This window comes from Triturus cristatus, chromosome 4_1 (genome assembly GCF_964204655.1).
Source record: "Triturus cristatus chromosome 4_1, aTriCri1.1, whole genome shotgun sequence".
Classification (NCBI taxonomy): domain Eukaryota; kingdom Metazoa; phylum Chordata; class Amphibia; order Caudata; family Salamandridae; genus Triturus; species Triturus cristatus.
In genome coordinates, this window is record NC_140585.1 from 563,812,953 (window position 1) to 563,831,981 (window position 19,029).

General features: G+C 42.4%; 1 protein-coding gene across 1 annotated transcript in view; it reads right to left on the minus strand.

The window, feature by feature from the left end:
* Positions 1 to 19,029, minus strand: part of LOC146855233 (cadherin-related family member 3-like) — a 628,588-nt gene that overhangs the window by 400,055 nt on the left and 209,504 nt on the right. Inside the window, exons 10-11 of the mRNA XM_085651100.1 lie at positions 14,457 to 14,567; positions 13,938 to 14,050 (exon numbers count right to left, since the gene is read on the minus strand). Of these exons, the coding sequence (XP_085507226.1) occupies positions 13,938 to 14,050; positions 14,457 to 14,567 (224 nt within the window). The remainder of the gene's footprint in view (positions 1 to 13,937; positions 14,051 to 14,456; positions 14,568 to 19,029) is intronic.

Below are 19,029 nucleotides of genomic sequence, written 5' to 3' on the forward strand. Positions count from 1 at the left end.
CAATGCAAGATCCCTACCAAAACATAAATTTGAAATCGCTGAGTTCATAGACTCGCAACAGATAGATATTCTATTTATCACTGAAACTTGGGGAGACGAGGCCTCTGGCCCTGATTTCAGAGACGCCACACCAGACAACTACTGTGTGTGTAAACTTGACAGACCTATAAGGAAGGGTGGAGGAGTCGCAATCATGTACAAAGATCACCTTAAAATATCTACTACAGATACAACCTATCCTGAATGCGAGGCCCTCCTCTTCTCAATAGGCCTATCCAGTAAAGCAACATTTAAAGGCATGTTGATTTACCGCCCTCCAGGATCCAGAGCCAAATTTCTAGCACGCCTGGATCACATAATCGAGACATCTATTGGAGCACCACAGTTCACCATTCTAGGTGATTTTAACTTTCACCTCGAAGTTTCAGAAGACCCTGACACTAAAATGTTACTTGGAGACTTAGAGACTGCCGGTCTCACACAAATTGTTAAAAAACCCACGCACAAAGCAGGCCATACGTTGGATGGAGTATTCACCAATTATCCCGAAATCTCCATCACAGAGGTCATTCCTCTAATCTGGACTGATCATTCTGCTATATGCTTCTCTATCCCTACTAAACCCACGCCCCCTCGGCTGTCTCTTTCCCACTCTACTACATTCAGAGACTGGAAGAACTTAAATCTTGAACGTCTCACTCAGATGATTCAGGATAGTCCATCACTTAATGAGCATGATCCCATAGCAGCGTCAGACACTTATACGGAGATTCTGATCGAAGCCTGCAACAAATTAGCACCTCCTAAAACCTCCCACCGTACTAGAAATTGTCCATCAGCCCCCTGGTTCTCTGAGCCGCTCAGACTTCAGCGTCAGTATTGCAGAAACCTTGAACGGCAGTGGCGCCGTAACTTTAACACATTTGACAAGATTAGTTACAAAAGCGCTCTCACTAACTATAAAAAACTCATAAAAACAGAAAAAACTACATACTATACAAGCCAAATTAATGAGGCGAAAAACTCCTCAGGGAAACTATTTCAAGTAGTAACCTACCTGTCCAATCCATCTGTTCCTCAGTCAGAAGGGTCTCAAGCCCTTTTGGATACATTAGCCAATTTTTTCGAGGACAAGGTTAGAGCTATCTTTAACTCATTTACACCTGAGGTAGCGACCATTCCTTCTCATTCCACAGCTGACACTGGCCCTTCATTCGCAGGTTTTGAACCTACCTCCTGTGAATCTATTCAACTACTGATCGCTCGAACCAAATCCGGCTCACCTTTGGACCCTTGCCCTCCAAACATCCTCAACCTTATTTCGGAGGTTATTGCCCCTCCCCTAACCACCATCTGCAATGCAATGTTTGAATCCGGTGTATACCCCCCGCAGTGGAAAAAAGCAATAATCAAACCGCTGCTTAAAAAACCTAGTCTAGACCCTCTCCTTCCTGCTAGTTATAGGCCTATTGCCTGCCTCCCATTCCCTGCAAAGATCTTTGAAAAGATCATGAATATCCAGCTGTCAAATTACATCCATCACAATAATCTACTGGATGACACCCAATTTGGGTTTCGACAGGGCCATGGAACAGAGACGGCACTGTTGAAAGCAGCAGATGAGATTAGGTCCACAATGGATAATGGAGGAGCCGCAGTTCTAGTACTCCTGGACTTATCTGCGGCCTTCGACACGGTCGACCACGCCACCTTGATCGACCGTGTCGAAGCCATAGGAATCACATGCAAAGCAAAAAACCTCCTGGCCTCATTCTTGTCGAATCGTCCACAAACAGTGAAACTAGGCAATTTCACATCCCAGACCTTCTCCTTGCCATGTGGAGTACCACAGGGATCCTCGCTAAGTCCGACACTATTTAATATCTATGTGTCGGACCTGGCGAGGGTCATAAAATCCTGTGGAATCTCCCTCACTACCTATGCTGACGATACCCAATTGGTGTTATCGATACATAATGACGGAATCTCAGTAGCAGCCAATTTCCAAATGGGAATGAAGGCAATAAGCTTCTGGATGTCATCCAACTGTCTTAAACTCAACTCTGATAAGACCGAAGTGATAACATTCGGGAGGCTTCAACCCACCTGGTCCCCTCAATGGTGGCCTCACCAGATGGGACAACCGCCAGAACCTGTGACGAAGGTACGCAACTTGGGCGTTATCTTCGATAACAAATTGACATTCCAGCAACATGTCAATGCTGTGGTTTCTTCTTCCTTCCACGTACTAAAAAGGATAAAAAAACTAATCCCATACCTTCCGTCACATGCAGGTAAAACCTTGGTCAGTACACTAGTATTCTCCAAAACTGATTACTGCAATGCATTGTTACTCAATACACAACAAAAGGTTCTTAATAAACTGCAAACTGTCCAGAATGCTGCCGCTAGAACACTGCTACCTATCCCGAGAATTGCATCAGTCTCCCCCTACATCAGACAATTACATTGGCTACCGGTGAGGAGCCGCATCAAGTTTAAGGCTTTATGCATTGCATATAAGGCCATTCACGATCAAGGACCCTTATTCTTAAGAAAAGCCTTCCGACCACTTGAACATACTAGAACTCTGCGGTCATCCTCAGCGCACCTACTCATGGTCCCCCGTACAAGAAGGGCCAACTGGGGCGACAAACGCTTTGCTGTTGCCACGGCCAAAATGTGGAACGCACTTCCTCTAAACATTAAGATCGCTCCGACCCTTCTTAACTTCAGAAAGCAACTAAAGACATGGTTGTTCCCTGCCTAATCCCCCCCCCCTCCTCCGGAGAGTTCTGCAACTACAGCGCCGAGACACCCCAGGGTATTTGCGCGCTCTAAAAATCGCCAGAAATAAATAAATAAATAAATAAATAAATGTCATTTTGTAATGTTATTTTGAAAAATTCTATGTTACAGATGTGAATGTCTGTTTGAGCTTTGAACAATGGATAATGAGACACAAATATGTATTGTAGGAGAAATATAGTTTGTCTTTGAAAAAATTGTAAGAATCATTTATGTATACACAGAGATCATTTGTATGGCAAATATGCTTAGCAGTGTACGCAGGTTTTTCCGGTAAAACTTTGTATGACTTGAATCATTTCTTGCTGATCACACACAAGGGAGACAGGCAGTTCCCAGATCCTGTGCAGCACGCAATAATTTGATTAAATATAGCAACAAATTTGGCCAGAGCAGGAAATACGATGTGCCCCACTCACTATATTTGTTATATGTTGTTGTTGCTTGAACCTACATGGAGGGCCCTGGTTCTGTATTTTCACAGTGCAGGCGGCCCGGCCCACCTTGCCTACAAATGCAGCAGGTGCCGTCCCTGTCTCGAGGGGCCGTACTTCACTGCACTTGGGAACGCATGGCTGAGTTTACCGCATCACATGGAGTAGGTGCGCAAGGGGATTCCTATGACCTACGTTGCCTACCCACATCAATCCCACATTCCTGGGGGGGTGACTCCTCTGAAGAGGGCCCTAGGAGTGACGCAGGACTGGGGTTCCATTCAAGGTTCCCCTGGGAGGAATCCTAATGCTGAGGTCCCCTGTTTGGAGCATGCCACATTCAAGACGAGTTAGAAAGTACCATAATTACTGTAGTAGGTGCACTGTGGCTTCTGTACCCTACAGATGGTGCTTACTCATTGTAGAGAGCATAATAGAAGCACAGGTGGTGCACTGTGCACTTGGTTTTCACTGTGATTATAGTGAAAAATGTGTTGTAATCATTACCTGCTACATTTCATGGCTTGAATGTCTTGACATGCCATTTAATCCTTGCACTGACAGGATAGTGGGCCTTATTTCAGGCGATGCATTGCACTTGTCAGTAATGGTGTTTTTTACGATGTTTTTATGACGTGTGCAACATATAAATCTTTACCTTATTGCAGTAACTGTGATGTTATGACAATTGCCTAATTTTCAAAGTGATTATTGATTTATTGGATTTGGTCTATGTTTATATGCAATGCATCTACTTTTTCATATATTAATGTGTGGTGTCTCTTTTGTGGTATATTTATTGTGTCACTGGTGTGCATGTGTTGAGCAAACACTTTACACTCTGGGATAAGTCTGACTGCTCGTACCAATCCACCAAGGGGGTTAGCAGGGGTTATCTTGGGTGCTGAACTCCCTTACCCTGACTAGAGTGGTGGGTTCTGCCTGGATTAGGTGCATACCCTAGCCAACCAGAAACCCCTTTTCTAACAAGAATGTTGCAAAATTGACACTGTTTGAATCCCAGGAATCCCTAAAAAATAAGTGTGTCCACTGGCTTGGGGCCCCTATGAAGGATATAAACATTCTCACCAGAGAAATCATCAGAGTAACTCAAGTAGCTTCGATTGGATGCTCAGTGATAGATTGCGAAGGGGACTGTGTGATCATCAATTTTTACTGCCTGATTTTGTGCACTACATACTAAGATCTCATTATGATTGCAAAGTTTAGTCTGAAGGCCCGCAAATTTTGCCCCTTGGCCATTTTTATAAACCTAAAGATATTGCCTGCTTGATACCTGCCCTACACCACACCCCTGACCCAGGATCAGAAGACTGCTAACCGTACAATCTGCATTTGAATTACCTTTATCTAATTGCTATCAATATCTCTCAAGTGTTAAGGAAGGTGATTGACTTGTGACCACTGATCTGGGCTGTACATCTTCAGGCAGAGAAGGGAGGCGATAAAGGCCCTTCCTCTTTGGGGTAATCAATTGGACCAACTAGATCCCTAAGACATGGCACATATAGCAACGTCTATCAACTGTGAGAACATCAACCAAGGTTTTGAAAAGAAAGAGGATCCATGCAATATTATTCTAGCATCTAACTCTACCAATGGTGCTAGCTTGGCTACTTCGACAGCCCTTAGTCAGGTACAAGCTAATGACAATGTATTTTTTTTGCCAAGATTTTATAATGGAATTTTGCTGGTGTGTCTTCCAAATTAACATGTCCTAACTGGTATCAATCTATAGACATGTTTGACATTTGTCTTTTCAGAAGACTTGGGGGCATATTATCAAGCAAGGCGATAAAATTATCGCCGCTTTAGCGGCAGAAAACTGCCGCTAAAACGGCGATAATGGGCTTGATAATATGCTCTATGGAATTCCAATTGAAGCCCATGTTAGATGTCCTTCACATCTAACATGGGCTTCAATTGGAATTCCATAGAGCATATTATCAAGCCCATTATCGCCGTATTAGCGGCAGTTTTGTGCCGCTAAAGCGGCGATAATTTTATCGCCTGGCTTGATAATATGCCCCTTGGTCTCTGTCACCTCAATTCTGTACTGGATTTGTTGATTATAGTCAGGCTGCTGTTATAGCAGGGAAGGAACGGCCATCTGGAGGGTTAACAATAGGGGTTAAAAAAAGTTTGCCTAATGTGTGTCCAAAGTGATCAAGTTGAGTTCCTTGGAATGTGTTAGTCTGCGATTTACAACTAATTAAATGTATTACATCTATAATGTATACTGTGGACACTAATCCTGAGTCACCTGTGTTAGACTTGTTGAACTCGCATCTAGCAGCCCTTCCTGAAGGAATATTTTACATTGTCTCAGCAAACTTCAATTGCAAGTTCGAACCATTAGACACAAATGTTGAGGCTTCTGTGAGCGACGGCGATCATCTATGATAAATTCCATATTAAGAATTGGACTCCAGTGGCTGTTCTAATGAACTCACTTACCCTTAACCCTGGCCTACAAGCTTGCAATGGAAGAACAGCTTCTGATAAAGAGAGGAAGTATACTTTCAATCGTATGCACAATTTTAGCCTTATTGATTATGTCTTGTTAGATATCAGGCAGTGGCCCAATTTGGTTGATTTTGCTATGATTTTACATGAAGCCAGACACCCTAATGCTCTTGCGCTCCCTCTTAGGCCACTGGGAAATAGAATATCTAGCTCTTCTGCTGAACCATTTAATAGAAGGCTAAGATTAACTAGTAACAGGTGTAGAATAAAATGGATTGCGATGGTGCATCCACAAGACTCTCTGGGCGAGGTTTATAAAGTTGTAGCTGATGGCATTGGAGCTATACTGCAGCTGGCTTCATTCTCGGAAGAAAGAGTTACTTTGGATAGAGTTAGTGATGATCATAATAAAATGTTTTTGACAACTAAGGAATCACGTTTTAAGCTCTCAATAGAGAGAAAAAACATCAGCCTACTTGATATAACAAATCATTTAGAGCTGCCAGGAAGGCACTCTCCAAAGGCCATTCGAAGTCAGGACCAATCCTAGGTCCAAGAAGCTAGAGGAATATAGAAAGTTACAATCATTACAGCCAAAAGAGAGTGGGAGAATGATAGGTGGGGCAGGTATCTTGAGTGCTGTAGGGGCCAAGAATCATCATTCCTTTTGGAACATACTCTCTACTGGTAGTTCAGATAGACAATGCTTTATAGAAGATAGCATTTCAGGAGCTGATTGGTTTGAGCATTTCTAAGCCCTTTACTCCAATCCAGCTGAGCCTGATTATGACCAGATGGATCTCGAAGGGCCACTATCACTGAACTCTGTCCCTGGTGTAGGATCACTGGGGATAGATACACAGCAGAGAGGTTTAGTTGAGTCGGGTATGTTAAACCTGAATACAGTTCATATTTCTAGTATTGAAATCTGTAAAGCCATAGAACTGACCACGTTTAGCAATGCCTCAGGGCTGGATAAGATTCCAAGAGATCTTTTCCATGCTGATATTGGCATTTTGGTGTGCATATTCTTGTTAATCCCATTTTAAGTGGTGCATCTTTACCTCTGACTAAGCCTGGGGCAAAGATCATTCTAATTTTTAGAAAGGGTTCTAGGGTACTCCCCTGTAACTACAGGCTGATTAGCCGTATTGATAGTACTCAAAACATATTCTGCAAGATTGTATTGGATAGGCTGCATGAATGGTTAACCACCACCAAAGCACTCTCACCACTGCAACCTGGTTTCTGGGTAAGTATGAGTACCATGGACCAGGTGTTCAGCTTTCAATTATTATATTTGATAACTGTAGTACTGGTGGTGGATGACTACATGTGGTATATGTGGACCTACAGTCTGCATTTGACCTAGTACCAAGAGCCACTTTGTGACAGGTGCTGGCTGTATCATGTATCCTGTATCATGTATCATGAGGTAAACCGTTCCATTTAGTACAACTAAAGTGTAAAACTGCCATTTACACCTGCTGATCTGTGAATATTTTCCCATAGCACTGGATCATGGTGGCACAGAATGCTTATAGCCTGTTCCTCTGTGTCAAGGTAAGGGCAAAAGCTGATTCACTTATTACAATCTGAGACGCAACCAGACTAGCTCTGTAGAAGGCTACCCTATTGAATTGTGCAGTATGCTGTGCTAATTGCGTGTAGAATTAAGTATGTGTTTCTTAATAGGTACTGGCTGAACAATACTCTTATTGGGTGATATGTTGTGCATTTCATTGGCCCTGACTCCATTGCGTTTTGGAACCACCCGACCTTAGGTCAGCGGTTCCAACTGCAGGATTATAATGCGACCACCCATAGGATGGTCACAAATATCCATTTTGTCAACAGAAGCCTGTGCAGGGGGCAGAAAAGGCCTGCAGCTCAATCTTCCATTGACAAATGTATGTTTGTAAATATCCCTGCACCATGTGGCATGGATGTTTAGAGGGGCACCATAGGTGTCCCTAGGCCCCATAGTCGAGGGTCAGGGGGGAACAGGGCACTGCCAGGGCCCCCAAAGACACTTTCCGACAGCCTTTTCTTGTCAGAAAGACTGACATGAAAATGCTGTTAGAAAGTGGCATCATTATCCAGACAGAGGAGCCAAACCTGGTTCTACCGTAATTTGGGGATTATTGTGGCTTCCAACGTTCTGACGGGCTCCCTGAACCCATAGGAACCACATCGGAATTCCCTCGCTAGTTTCACTCTGATCGTAGTCATCCCAATGTGGTGGTCGGACTGAAACCTATGATGTCAGGTGGAAAGTCGCTGGTCAGAGGCTTTCCACCCAACATCGTAATCGGGCCCTTAATCTTTTACCTCATGGTACTACCCTTGAGAAAGACCTGGACTGTTTGATTCGCTACCCTGAGAGTCAAATCCTAAAGCGTTGTACTTGATGCTCAGTTTTCTAGGCCCCAGTGGGTCAAGACAACAGAGGCAACAGGACCTAGTCACCATTATCGAGGCCTATGAATTCTTGCATGTTCTGTGGCTCTATTGTCAAACCGGTTTTGACACTTCCAGATACTGACATCTTTGAATCATTTGTGTGTTCACTTATGGCTTTGGATACAAAGGATACAAAGCTTTTATGTGTGTGTAATGACTCGAAGGTCTATTAATTGTTATGCATTTAGGGGAGAAATTTTCAAGCAAGATAAAATAATGAATGTTTACTCAGAGGAAACTAACGTGCATTAAGTGATTTACATTTTTGTGATGAAAAATTAACTTAAGATTCTCACAAACACCAGAAACCATTGTTACAATTCACAACAAAGTTATTACAGCTTGCCATGGCAGGTGTTCTTTCATTTCTTGGGGGTATTCTTCTTGCTAATGATGGTATACCTCGTGCCCTAGCACTGGTTTGTATTACAGAGCATAGCATGCGCGAGGTCAAAATGTGTATTTAGGGACATACAGGAGTAAGAACATCCAGGGTCCCAAAGAGTCTGATGACTGTGTTTTATTTTTCTGACAACTGGACTTCCCAAATTACATATTAAATTAACATGTGGAATTCTGGTGCCCTCTTAATGCAAGTGGTGTGATGTGGGGTCTGGAGCTAAAGTATGCTCTGAATGCACTCTGAGATGGGAAACCACTGTTCACAGCTTTCTAGGGGTTCAAGGACAATGATAAGAATAAGGGCTTCGCTGAATTAGATTAACCACCGCAGAGGCTGCTCAAACCCTGCTCAAATGTCATTTGGGTCATTCAGCAGGCTTCAGAGGCAGAAACAGTCCAGATTTTGCTATTGGGGGGGGTTTGGGAAGGGAGGAGTCAGCTTCTTATCAGCTCTAGTGATTTTACATATCAGAAAACACAGCAGATTCTTAAAAGGGCAGAGTTATTACACTTGCCAATAAGCATATGGCACACCTATATGCAATTTGGCACCAGAATTAATTTGGAAACCATTTTTCCAGTTAAAGATTAAACTTCACACACCTCATTGGCTGTATTAAAACAAACAGAACATAGAAATGTTTCCGCTGTTCTGTATCAAATGAAGTAGAAGAGCATTGTAAGTAATAATCCTTAGGGCTCCCCGATCTTATCAGAACTCAATAGTGGCAAAGCACATGTTCAGATGGGCTTTTGACCCCAGGAAACAGGTCAGTTGGGGTCGAAAGGTCAAATTAATGTATGCTTTGATAGTGAACAGTTAAAACATTCTAGTTTATTTTTATTTGTGCATATTTTTTCTACAAATAATCGCAGAGGAATGGATCACTTGCCCTGTTGCTACCAGGGTCTGGGGTTCCGGCCGTCTAAAAATCCCTCATTGTCGTGGTAGTCGTAGGAGCGGTATATCTTGATTGCCGCTTCAATCTGTTATGTGAACAGAATCATCACTGGGTCTTAGTCATGCTTTCCTCCACCAGTAGGGAGATCTACTGGTTATTCACAGCAGAGATCAGAAATGGTGAGGGTGAGAGTGAGGTGAGCTTAAAATTGCCTCCATTTCTCTGATACGAATTTATTCAGGGATGGGCAAGGTTAAAAAAGGAATGTGGTGGGTGAATAGAAGGGCTAATGTTCTATAGCACCTGTTTCAAAAACGTGAGTCGGCATGTTTCAGCCCTTTAGGTGCCGGGTAGGGTCAGAAGGCTTTCTTCAGGACCAAAGTTGCAAGTCACTGTTGCGTGACGTGCGAGGGGAAGCTTTGCACTTACTCTTCTTCTCAGTGCATCAATTAGTACGCTGGATGGTTATGGGTCAATGGTACCTATAACTAAAGAAGGAAAGGAAAAAGACCATAATGACAGAGTATATATACTTTTTATAAATGTTAGTCTATTGTGACCTTGCACTGTCAGTGGTGATGCTAGTCTTAAAGTCTTTCACTGCTAGGCTCCTGGAAAGCATGAGAAGTAAATGAAAAACACACATGGCGAAATCATCATTGGAAATTAAAAAGTAAAAAAATGGATGAGAGCGTGAGATGCAGTTCATAAATTTACAGTTGCAGGTTGTCAATTGGAGAGCCTGGATGGGCTCGAGCTTTATCAAGTAATAGTAGTTAACCTTGCATTGTTGTTAGGAGACAGTGGCGTTAGGCAGTGTTTGAAAATCAGATAATATATCAAGCAGTAGTTGAGTCATCTACGGCCTAATAATTGTGTATTTAAATGGATTAATGTGGTTTAAGTGCAGGGTGCTTTATAGGACATGTAAGTGATCTCTTATGTAGGATGAAAGTTCTTAAATGCGAGAACTACTTCATCCCTTCATAGCAAACAAGAACTGGGCTGGTCTCCAATGTTTCATATCACCTTACATTTGTTTGTCTGGTCTTAAAATAATGACTTTATAAAATAGTCTTAGTCTTGGTTGAAAATGCTATTAAGGTCACTTATGTTTGCTGCATGTAATGATTCTTCTTTTAGGATACTCATTATCTTGGTTGATATATTAATTGATTCCTAGGATTCAAGAGCATCTCTTGTGAAAGATTCAGAAGGAGCAACTGTTTTCATGTAACAGTACCCAGGTTCCTAGAAAAACTGGCTTGCTATTGTGTTTTTTCTCATAGGGTAGTATTGATTGGATGTCACAATATCAAGAACAAGAATACAACCTGACAAAATACCATGGCCAAAATATAGGCTATCACTGAATCATGAACATAATTTTATAGGCAAGTACTGATTTGCTATTCAAATTGCACATCTTTATATATATGTATATATATATATATATTATATATGTATATATATATATATTATATATATATATATATATATATATATATAATATATATATATATATACATATATATATTCCTGTCTGCATAGTCCATTTTACTGACTTTGTGGGCGCTTCTTTGGTGGTGTGTTCTGAGTACGGCAGGACCAAGCCGTTTTAATTATCGGCACACTTCCCTTGCAAGGGATTTCTCACCACACTCGCTGCTCCGTACATTTAAAAAAAAACAATAAACAACAATCCATCCATTCGTAGTTCAAGGGTGTTTATTTTGAAAGCTACCAACACACCCCAACGCGTTTCAGTCTCAGCCGAGACCTTGTTCACGGGGAAAACACGGTTTCTTTAACAGTGTTGGCGTTCTCCGGCTGTCACGAAACCACCGGGGGTGCTCGTGTATTGTGTTGACGCCCTAGCGCCGAAATCTTGAACAAGGTGATTATCTTTGAAATGCGTACATGTTTGTACCTCTGTAAAAATATCAATAAACTACTGAAAGCTTCCTAGGGGTGCTGTGCTCTGTCCTGGAACTTGGGGGAGAGAGGAGGAAATATATATTTGTGTGGTTATAGTTTGGGGTAGCTTTCCATAGGAAATTCATTTGTTAGTTTGCTAAAAACTTTGACACTGTTTTAGGGGTGGGCGGAATTTGCGAAATTAACTTTCGCAAATTATCGTGAAAATGTTTAAAATTATCGCAAACAAGCGGAAATATCGCGAAGATGCAGAAGTTTTTTTCCGGCATGTTCGCGAGATTTTCTGCATGGTTGCGGGTCGTCAACTTACCCATGTGGTTGCTTGCGGGCGCGTCCATCTTGTTTTGCGTTGTCTCGCGGTGCATGATCGCGAGAAGAAAGACGTGATCGCGCGACACATGACGTCACTGCGGGCGCGAACTGTCGCGAGACAGCGCAAATGGCTAAAAACAATACAACATCTCATGGAGAACGCGACCGGATCAAGAAAACTTGTCGGCGAACGCAGGGATTCAGGTAAGGCGATCGCGCGCACGCGAGAATGTATTAATTTACAGCGCGAGCAAGAAACAAATTATCGCCAAGCTGCGGAAACCGGAAATTTTGACATTTTCGCGCTCTCCGCGGAACGCGAAAATGTCAAATTATCGCAATTTACGCGAACGGAACGAAATTTTCGCCCAGGCCTACACTGTTTGACACTATTCATGAAACTTGAAAGTTTCAGGGGGATCCCTCATGCATGGACAAAGAAAAAGGGGAGTTTCTAAAACATGTTTTCCCCTTGCAGTTCCCATAGGAAATTTAGACACAGCTACAGCCAAAACTGCTAAACGGAATTACACCAAATTTGCCAGAAAGCTAGATCTTTATCCAGGAAGGGTGCTTTTAGTGATTTGGTGTAATTTGTTGAGTAGTTTATTAGATATTAAAGTTCAAAATTGTCAGATACCCAGCAACAGGATACTCCTGAGGTACTCACGTGGGTCCATGTAGGCATAAAAACACGATCCGATTGGCTGGTCCCGAGGGAACGACAGATGTGATTGGCTGGCCAGTATAAAATGACTCGGGGACTCAGTCCGTGAGTCCTAAAAATGTTGCTGAGAAAGGTTGTAAGGGGGCAGGGTAGGCATACCCTTGTGGGAGGGTCTCAGAGGCCCCTGAGGCCTACATAAAAACAAATAAATAAAACATCATCATTGTCGGGCGGGACTCAGCACGGCCCCCATGTAGTCCCGGGGGATGCAAAAACACCACCAAACACTACCAGTCACATCCTTCATTCAGTATTATAATGATCCACATTTGTAAAGCGTGAACAATCACCCGTAAGGGTCTCTAGGCGCTGGGGGCCGTCGGGGAGATTAAGCAAGCTATTGCCCAGAGTTACATGGTGCTGGGCTAATCTGCCACCGGCGCCGGGGATCGAACCGTGATCCCCAGATTCTGGAGTCAGTCGCCGCGGCACCACACCTCTTCCCTGTATTGAGGTCTTTGTGGAGAAGCCAGGTGCTCACCAATTCCTACTACGCACAGCCTCTGCCCTGCCAAAGGCTGCTCATGGTGCCGGGTCAGCACCCACATGCGAGTTTGACGCAGGGTCAGGCAGCAGGCCCGGCCCTATGGCCATCCCCACTCCATGGGGCCATCTGCAGGGAGCCATGTGCTGCTAGGGGTTAGCCTTTAACAGGTATTTGACTCAAGCCCTGCGGCCAATCTCACACTGTGCACAGCCTTTTGCCATGTGTGAATACTAATACCATTTCACTTTACTTATAAAAAACTTCACTGGTAAAAGAAAGATTAAAGTGCCACTATTGTTATGTTAAAAGTTAAAATGTAATGTTTTAAACTAATCAAAACCATTGAAATTCACCAGGTAATATAACCAGCACACTTGCCATGCCCTGCTCATGATCTCACATGACCTTATAAATTACATAAGTGTTGACACATTCTGTGATATAATTGAATCTGAAATTACATCGTTAATGACATCAATATGCATGGCAACCCTCTCTACCTGGCACACTCATTTCTAACTAGTAAAACCTCTACATGAGCTCAGTATGATCCCGACTAGTTGTCACCAATTAATAAATACGTACAACACCGAGGATGAAGCATGACACAGGATGTCGTTGAGAGGTTGCATTATTTTTGGATTCATTTTCCATCCTTTTGATTGGGTGACCACTGTGCTATATCTGTCCTAATCCACACACGAACAGTAATACCCTTGATTCACTAATAGTGATTTTTGGATCCACATAGAGCCTACTAGCCCTGTTTTTAAGTGCAGATAGTGCCCTCCTCTGTCAGGTCTGTCGGTATTGTCTTCCAATGAATGTCTGTTTATCCCGCCTTGCCTAGATGCCAAAGCCAATTAGTGCCATAGATTGTAGTACTGGGCAGTAATTTGAATGATATTCCAGTGTTCAATGGTGAAATATATGATTCAAGAACCCAAGCAAAAAAAGAGTATTTACTAAGCACTTACTTGAACACAGGAGTCTCATCGTTTGCATTCATAATGTTGAAGGTTAGCATTCCAGTGCATGATTTGCTATCTTTAATTTTTGTATTTGTTGCAGAAATAACCATTCGAAAAACCTATGGTGTCATATTGAAAAATATAAAAAAATGCTTACAATTCTGTTGAAATGTTCCTCGAACAATGTGGCATGTGCTAAATATCACATCAGTTAATGTTTCTCTACAGAGGTAGCAAATCCGTTTTTCAATTACAACAATAAGAAGTGTATAGCATGCAAAATATTTTTCAAATGAGAGGCATAACGCATGTACACTCAAAATAAAATAGGCATTCCAAATCATATAGCCAAAATCCGAAAATAATTGTTTAACCATCAGGAAATTGATTAAGAATTAACATGTTTGTTAAGGTGTTGGCATGCATCATCAGATGTTTTGTGGCTAGTTTTAATGTACTTCATTGTAGGTGTTAACATATTATTGCATTTTGCCACAATAAATTACAAGTTCATTTATGTCTTACCTTAGGGTCTTTTTCATAATCCAGAGCAACATCAGTTGTAGTAATCACACCTGAATCTTCATTCAAAACAAAGTATACTTTTGTATTGTGCGATGAGTTTAGTAACTTAAACTGAAGAAAAGAAACACAAAATTAAGTAGGTAACTTTAGAAAGCAAACTGCAAATCAATATAATTAGAAAAAAACTATCCTGACAAGAATAAAAATAACAACTTTATACAGTTTGTCATACTGCAGATTCACACATTTAATATTCTTTTTCAATACTAATTTATTTTTGTACTAACTTCATAAGGAATTGGTACATATGCTCTAATTACACTAACCTTAATGAGCTTCACTATTTTCCCACGTTTGAAGATAGTTAATTTGATCTAATTGCATCTTTTGGATTATGTCTATTAATAGTGTCTGGGGAGTAACCCTGGGCATAGTTCGCAGAGTTGCACTACGCGGCACTATGCGAAGTACGATAGAAAAATGCCGTTCAAGGTGATTGCACAGTGCCGGATACTTGTCTGCACTGTGCAATCATTGCGAATGGCACCATGCACTGTGCAAGCGGTCCCTGCTTTTCTTTTCTGCCGCTCGAGTATATTTTTACACGAATGGCAGCTTTCTCAACGCGAACAAGCAGTTTCTTAACGTGTAGGCGACCACTCGCAATGAGAAACCTGACCATTCTCCCGCGTTGAGAAATCTTGTCGGGATGTTGATTTTCCACACTCGCGCTCGCCCCAACTTGATGTTGACAATCGCGAATAATGAAAAATCTCGCCGGGAGGTTGATTTTCCTCGCTCGCAGTCGCCAACTTGACGTTAACGAACGCGAGCGAGGAAGAAAACTACGCTACGCAACGTGAAGCAGAGTTTTTCAGAACTCCGCGATCTCCGCGTAACGCGGAGTGCAGGAAACTACGTGAGCAGAGCGGAGTTCACCGCCCAGGGTTACTGGGAGTTAAATTCTAGAATATGGGAAAAATATGAACAAATTATGATGTTCTATTTATGTCAGCTCTTATAACCACCTATATTTATAAATGGATATGTCATCGGATAACGCTTGTGAGGCACTGCTGACAAACCAATTCTAGATTTGTGGGTTGCTTGGCCTAAATAGTAGGATGAGGCCTCACAATCGATCTCGGCCAACCACACTAACCCTTTGGCACCTGTAATGCTAGCGATTTTAACTTTATTTAGATATTTTGAACTGAAATTGGAGACTTAGGACCTGATTAAGAGTTTGGCGGAGTGGCAGCGCCAAACTCGTCGACACACCGCCCGCCAGATTACAAGCTTATTTGTAATATGGCCGGATTTACTTTGGCGGTCCCATGGCGATGTCTTTCAAAGGCTCATATCTGAGCCTTAGAAAGGCACTGCAATCGGAGTACCAAGGCATGTTCCTGTGTGGCATGGACTGTTAAGTCTATGCTATGCATGAACTGGGGGTAAATGCATCCAGGGGGTACAATATATGCCCCTCTGCATGCATCCCCTGGTGCTGGGGCTTAATTTCCTCACTGCCACACTTTTCATGGTGGGCTCTCCGCCATGAAAACTGTGGGGATGAAGAAACTTGCAATATGCATATTGTGGGCCTCAGACTGCTGCAAGACCGACGGCGGTGGCAGCGGTCCTATGGCAGTCTGACCCCCAAACTCATTATACAGAGGTCAGACTGCCGGCGCGATGGTGCCCGGACTGCCACCATGGCTATGGCGGACCATGGACCACCATATTCATAATTGGGTCCTTAGTAATTATTGAAAGGACAGAAAATGACCATGTCCTGAAAAAGATAGAGCTAATTAGAAAAGTAGACTGAGAGGGTAAATTTAGGTCATCATTTTACACGATTTGCATGGAGTGCCCCAGGAGCTGTATTAGACACTGTGCCCCCGGGGTGCAACAGAAGTGTGTGCCCGATTTATGCACCCCTCAGGGCACATTGTTATGACTCAAGGGGCCACACAAAAACTGGTGCATGCCCTTCTGTGATACTAATAGTGCTGGCGCGCATGAAGGGCCAGCGCTTAAATGAGAGGGTGTTCCCTAATTTGCATGTGGGTGTGCCCTTCTTTGCCTCTGCACCCACATTGATAATACTGTCCTTTAGGAGGCATATTGAAAGTGCACCATATAAATGTGGTATACTCATAGTGTGCATCCTAAAGGCAGCCCTTTGAGAGGAGAAAGGCGGTCCCATGGACCCACAGAGGTTCCCCAGCAGGCGGGTTCACTCACTCACTGCCCCGCCTGCAAGGAGCTCTCTCTCACCTCTTAAAATTGCAGGCAGCATGCCACCTGCACTGTGAAACACGGAGTGGCTTTAAAGCAGCTGTACTGTATTTCACTTTACCCCCAGAGCAGCACAAATTCACAGCTGCCCTGGTGGCAGCCCATTCTGCATAACAGGGCACATTTTCCCTGTTTGTGCCCAGCACTCCTTTTGAAAGGAGCACCTTAGTGCGAACAGGTAAAGTGTGCGTATATATCATACACCCCCTGTAGTCATTATTGAACCCAAGCTTAGGCCACATATCACAAGGCTCTCCACTTTCTATTAGCAAGCATGGGAACTCGAATTACACTCTGGTAAATTTGCTGCAAATGCACTGTATGGCTTATAGAATGCATTTGAGAGAGCTCAGGAAAAAAAGTAAAAGGGTTTGACGGTGGTTGCAAAAAAATTGAGGTGAGGGCTAAAACAGTTTCTTCGAGAGAAATATGAAAATCAGTGTCTTGATACCCATAAATCTATGAAACCAGACAGTCTCTCCCTGATGCACTGGAAGAAGATTCTAGTTCAAAACAAATTCTGGGAGGATGCTCTTGGAGGCTACAGCACCCAATATCTCGTGGTCCAGTAAGCAGCAAAACTGCAAATAATAGATCCAAAAAATAAGTGGACTATTTAACAGATAACACTGTAACTTTAACTGATGTTAATTCTACTTTCTTAGAAGAGGGTTATGTAAAAAGATGGCATTATTCCAGTGCTAACACGGAAAAGCATAGCATGAAGGCATCTTATGATAGTGAAGCTAATCCAAAAATGAAACAGCTCACCAGCATTGGTTCCTTATGGTATTAGCATATTTTGAGAGGTGTGTACAGCTCTCAAGACTATTTTGTGAGTTCATTTCTTTTGATGTAATTCCTGGGAGCTGGAAGGGTACCACGATTACATGTTTACACAGGCATTGTCAAAGAAAATAGGTATCAGCTCAGGAAACAGGAAGCAGGCAAAAGGAACCAAATGGTTAGGACAAAAAAAATGCCAAATTTCTAAAATTCAACTTTACCATTAAAGAGGATTTTAAATTAAAATTAATTTGAGTTCAAACTTGACATCCCTAAAATTTTCCAATCACATCTTAGCACTTATTAAATGTAATAATGTAACCCAATGTTATCCAATGGAGGGCACAGGCCTTGCAGCAGTGAAAAACAAATTCAGGAGTTTTTCACCAACAAGACATGTAAAACTTAAAACACATGTTCTACTTTTGAATACAATGCACTGTGCCATATGGTATTTTAGAGCCTACTTTAGGGGTGGATTTTATGTATCAAATGGAAGGTTGAGGCCAGGCAAAATGTTTATTTCGCCTGGTCGAGTTGGCAGTTTTAAAATTGCACTATAAGCTACAGTGGCAGACTGGAGATATGTTTTAAAAAGCTACTTTATTGGGTGGCACTAGTAGCATTTATTTATGGACACAGGTCACAGGTAGTACCATTTACTAGGTGCTTACAATTAAATAAAATGTGCCAATCATGTGTAAGGCAATTGTACCATGTTTGACAGAGAGAGCACAAGCACTTTAGCACCAGGAGTGCAAAGTGCACAGATTCCTATTGGCAATAAAAAGGAATTCAGCAAATTAGGAGAGTGAAGACAAAATGTTTGGAGGAATGCCATACCAAGGAGGTCAGGACTAACACGGAGGCAGGTTGTTAGACCTGTAAGCCTTAGGGTGGTCTTCCCTAAATATTTTTTACTTACCCTCCACTTTTTGCTGAAATTAGTTTTTGTTGGCTCTAGGACTCTGTGCACGTTACAACTGCTAACCAGTGCTAAAGTGCCTGTTTTTCCCCTTTAACCATGATAAGATTGGATTACACCTGGTTGGCAATTTTGATATTACTTTTAGGTCCCTTGTAGAGTGGTATACCATATACCTGGGGTCTGTAAATTAAATGCTACAAGTGGGCCTACATCACAAAATGTGCCACCTACTTAAGTAGATCCTCAAACCATATCCAAGGCCTGCCATTGCAGTCTGAATGCATTTTAAATTGATAATTTGACTTGGCAATAAAACCCCCTTACCAACTGTAAACTCTCCCTTAATTGCAAATGAGGCCCCCCCTTGATAGCTCATAGGACAGGATGTATTGTATTTAAGGGGATGGGCATGTCCATTCAAGTTTTACATTCCTGGTAGTGCAAAACTCATAAATTTGTTTTTCACTACTGTGAGGCCTACCTCTTCCTTAGGATAACATTGAGTGCCCTTATTACATTTAGTAAGTGCTAACGTTTGATTGGGAACAGGAAAAC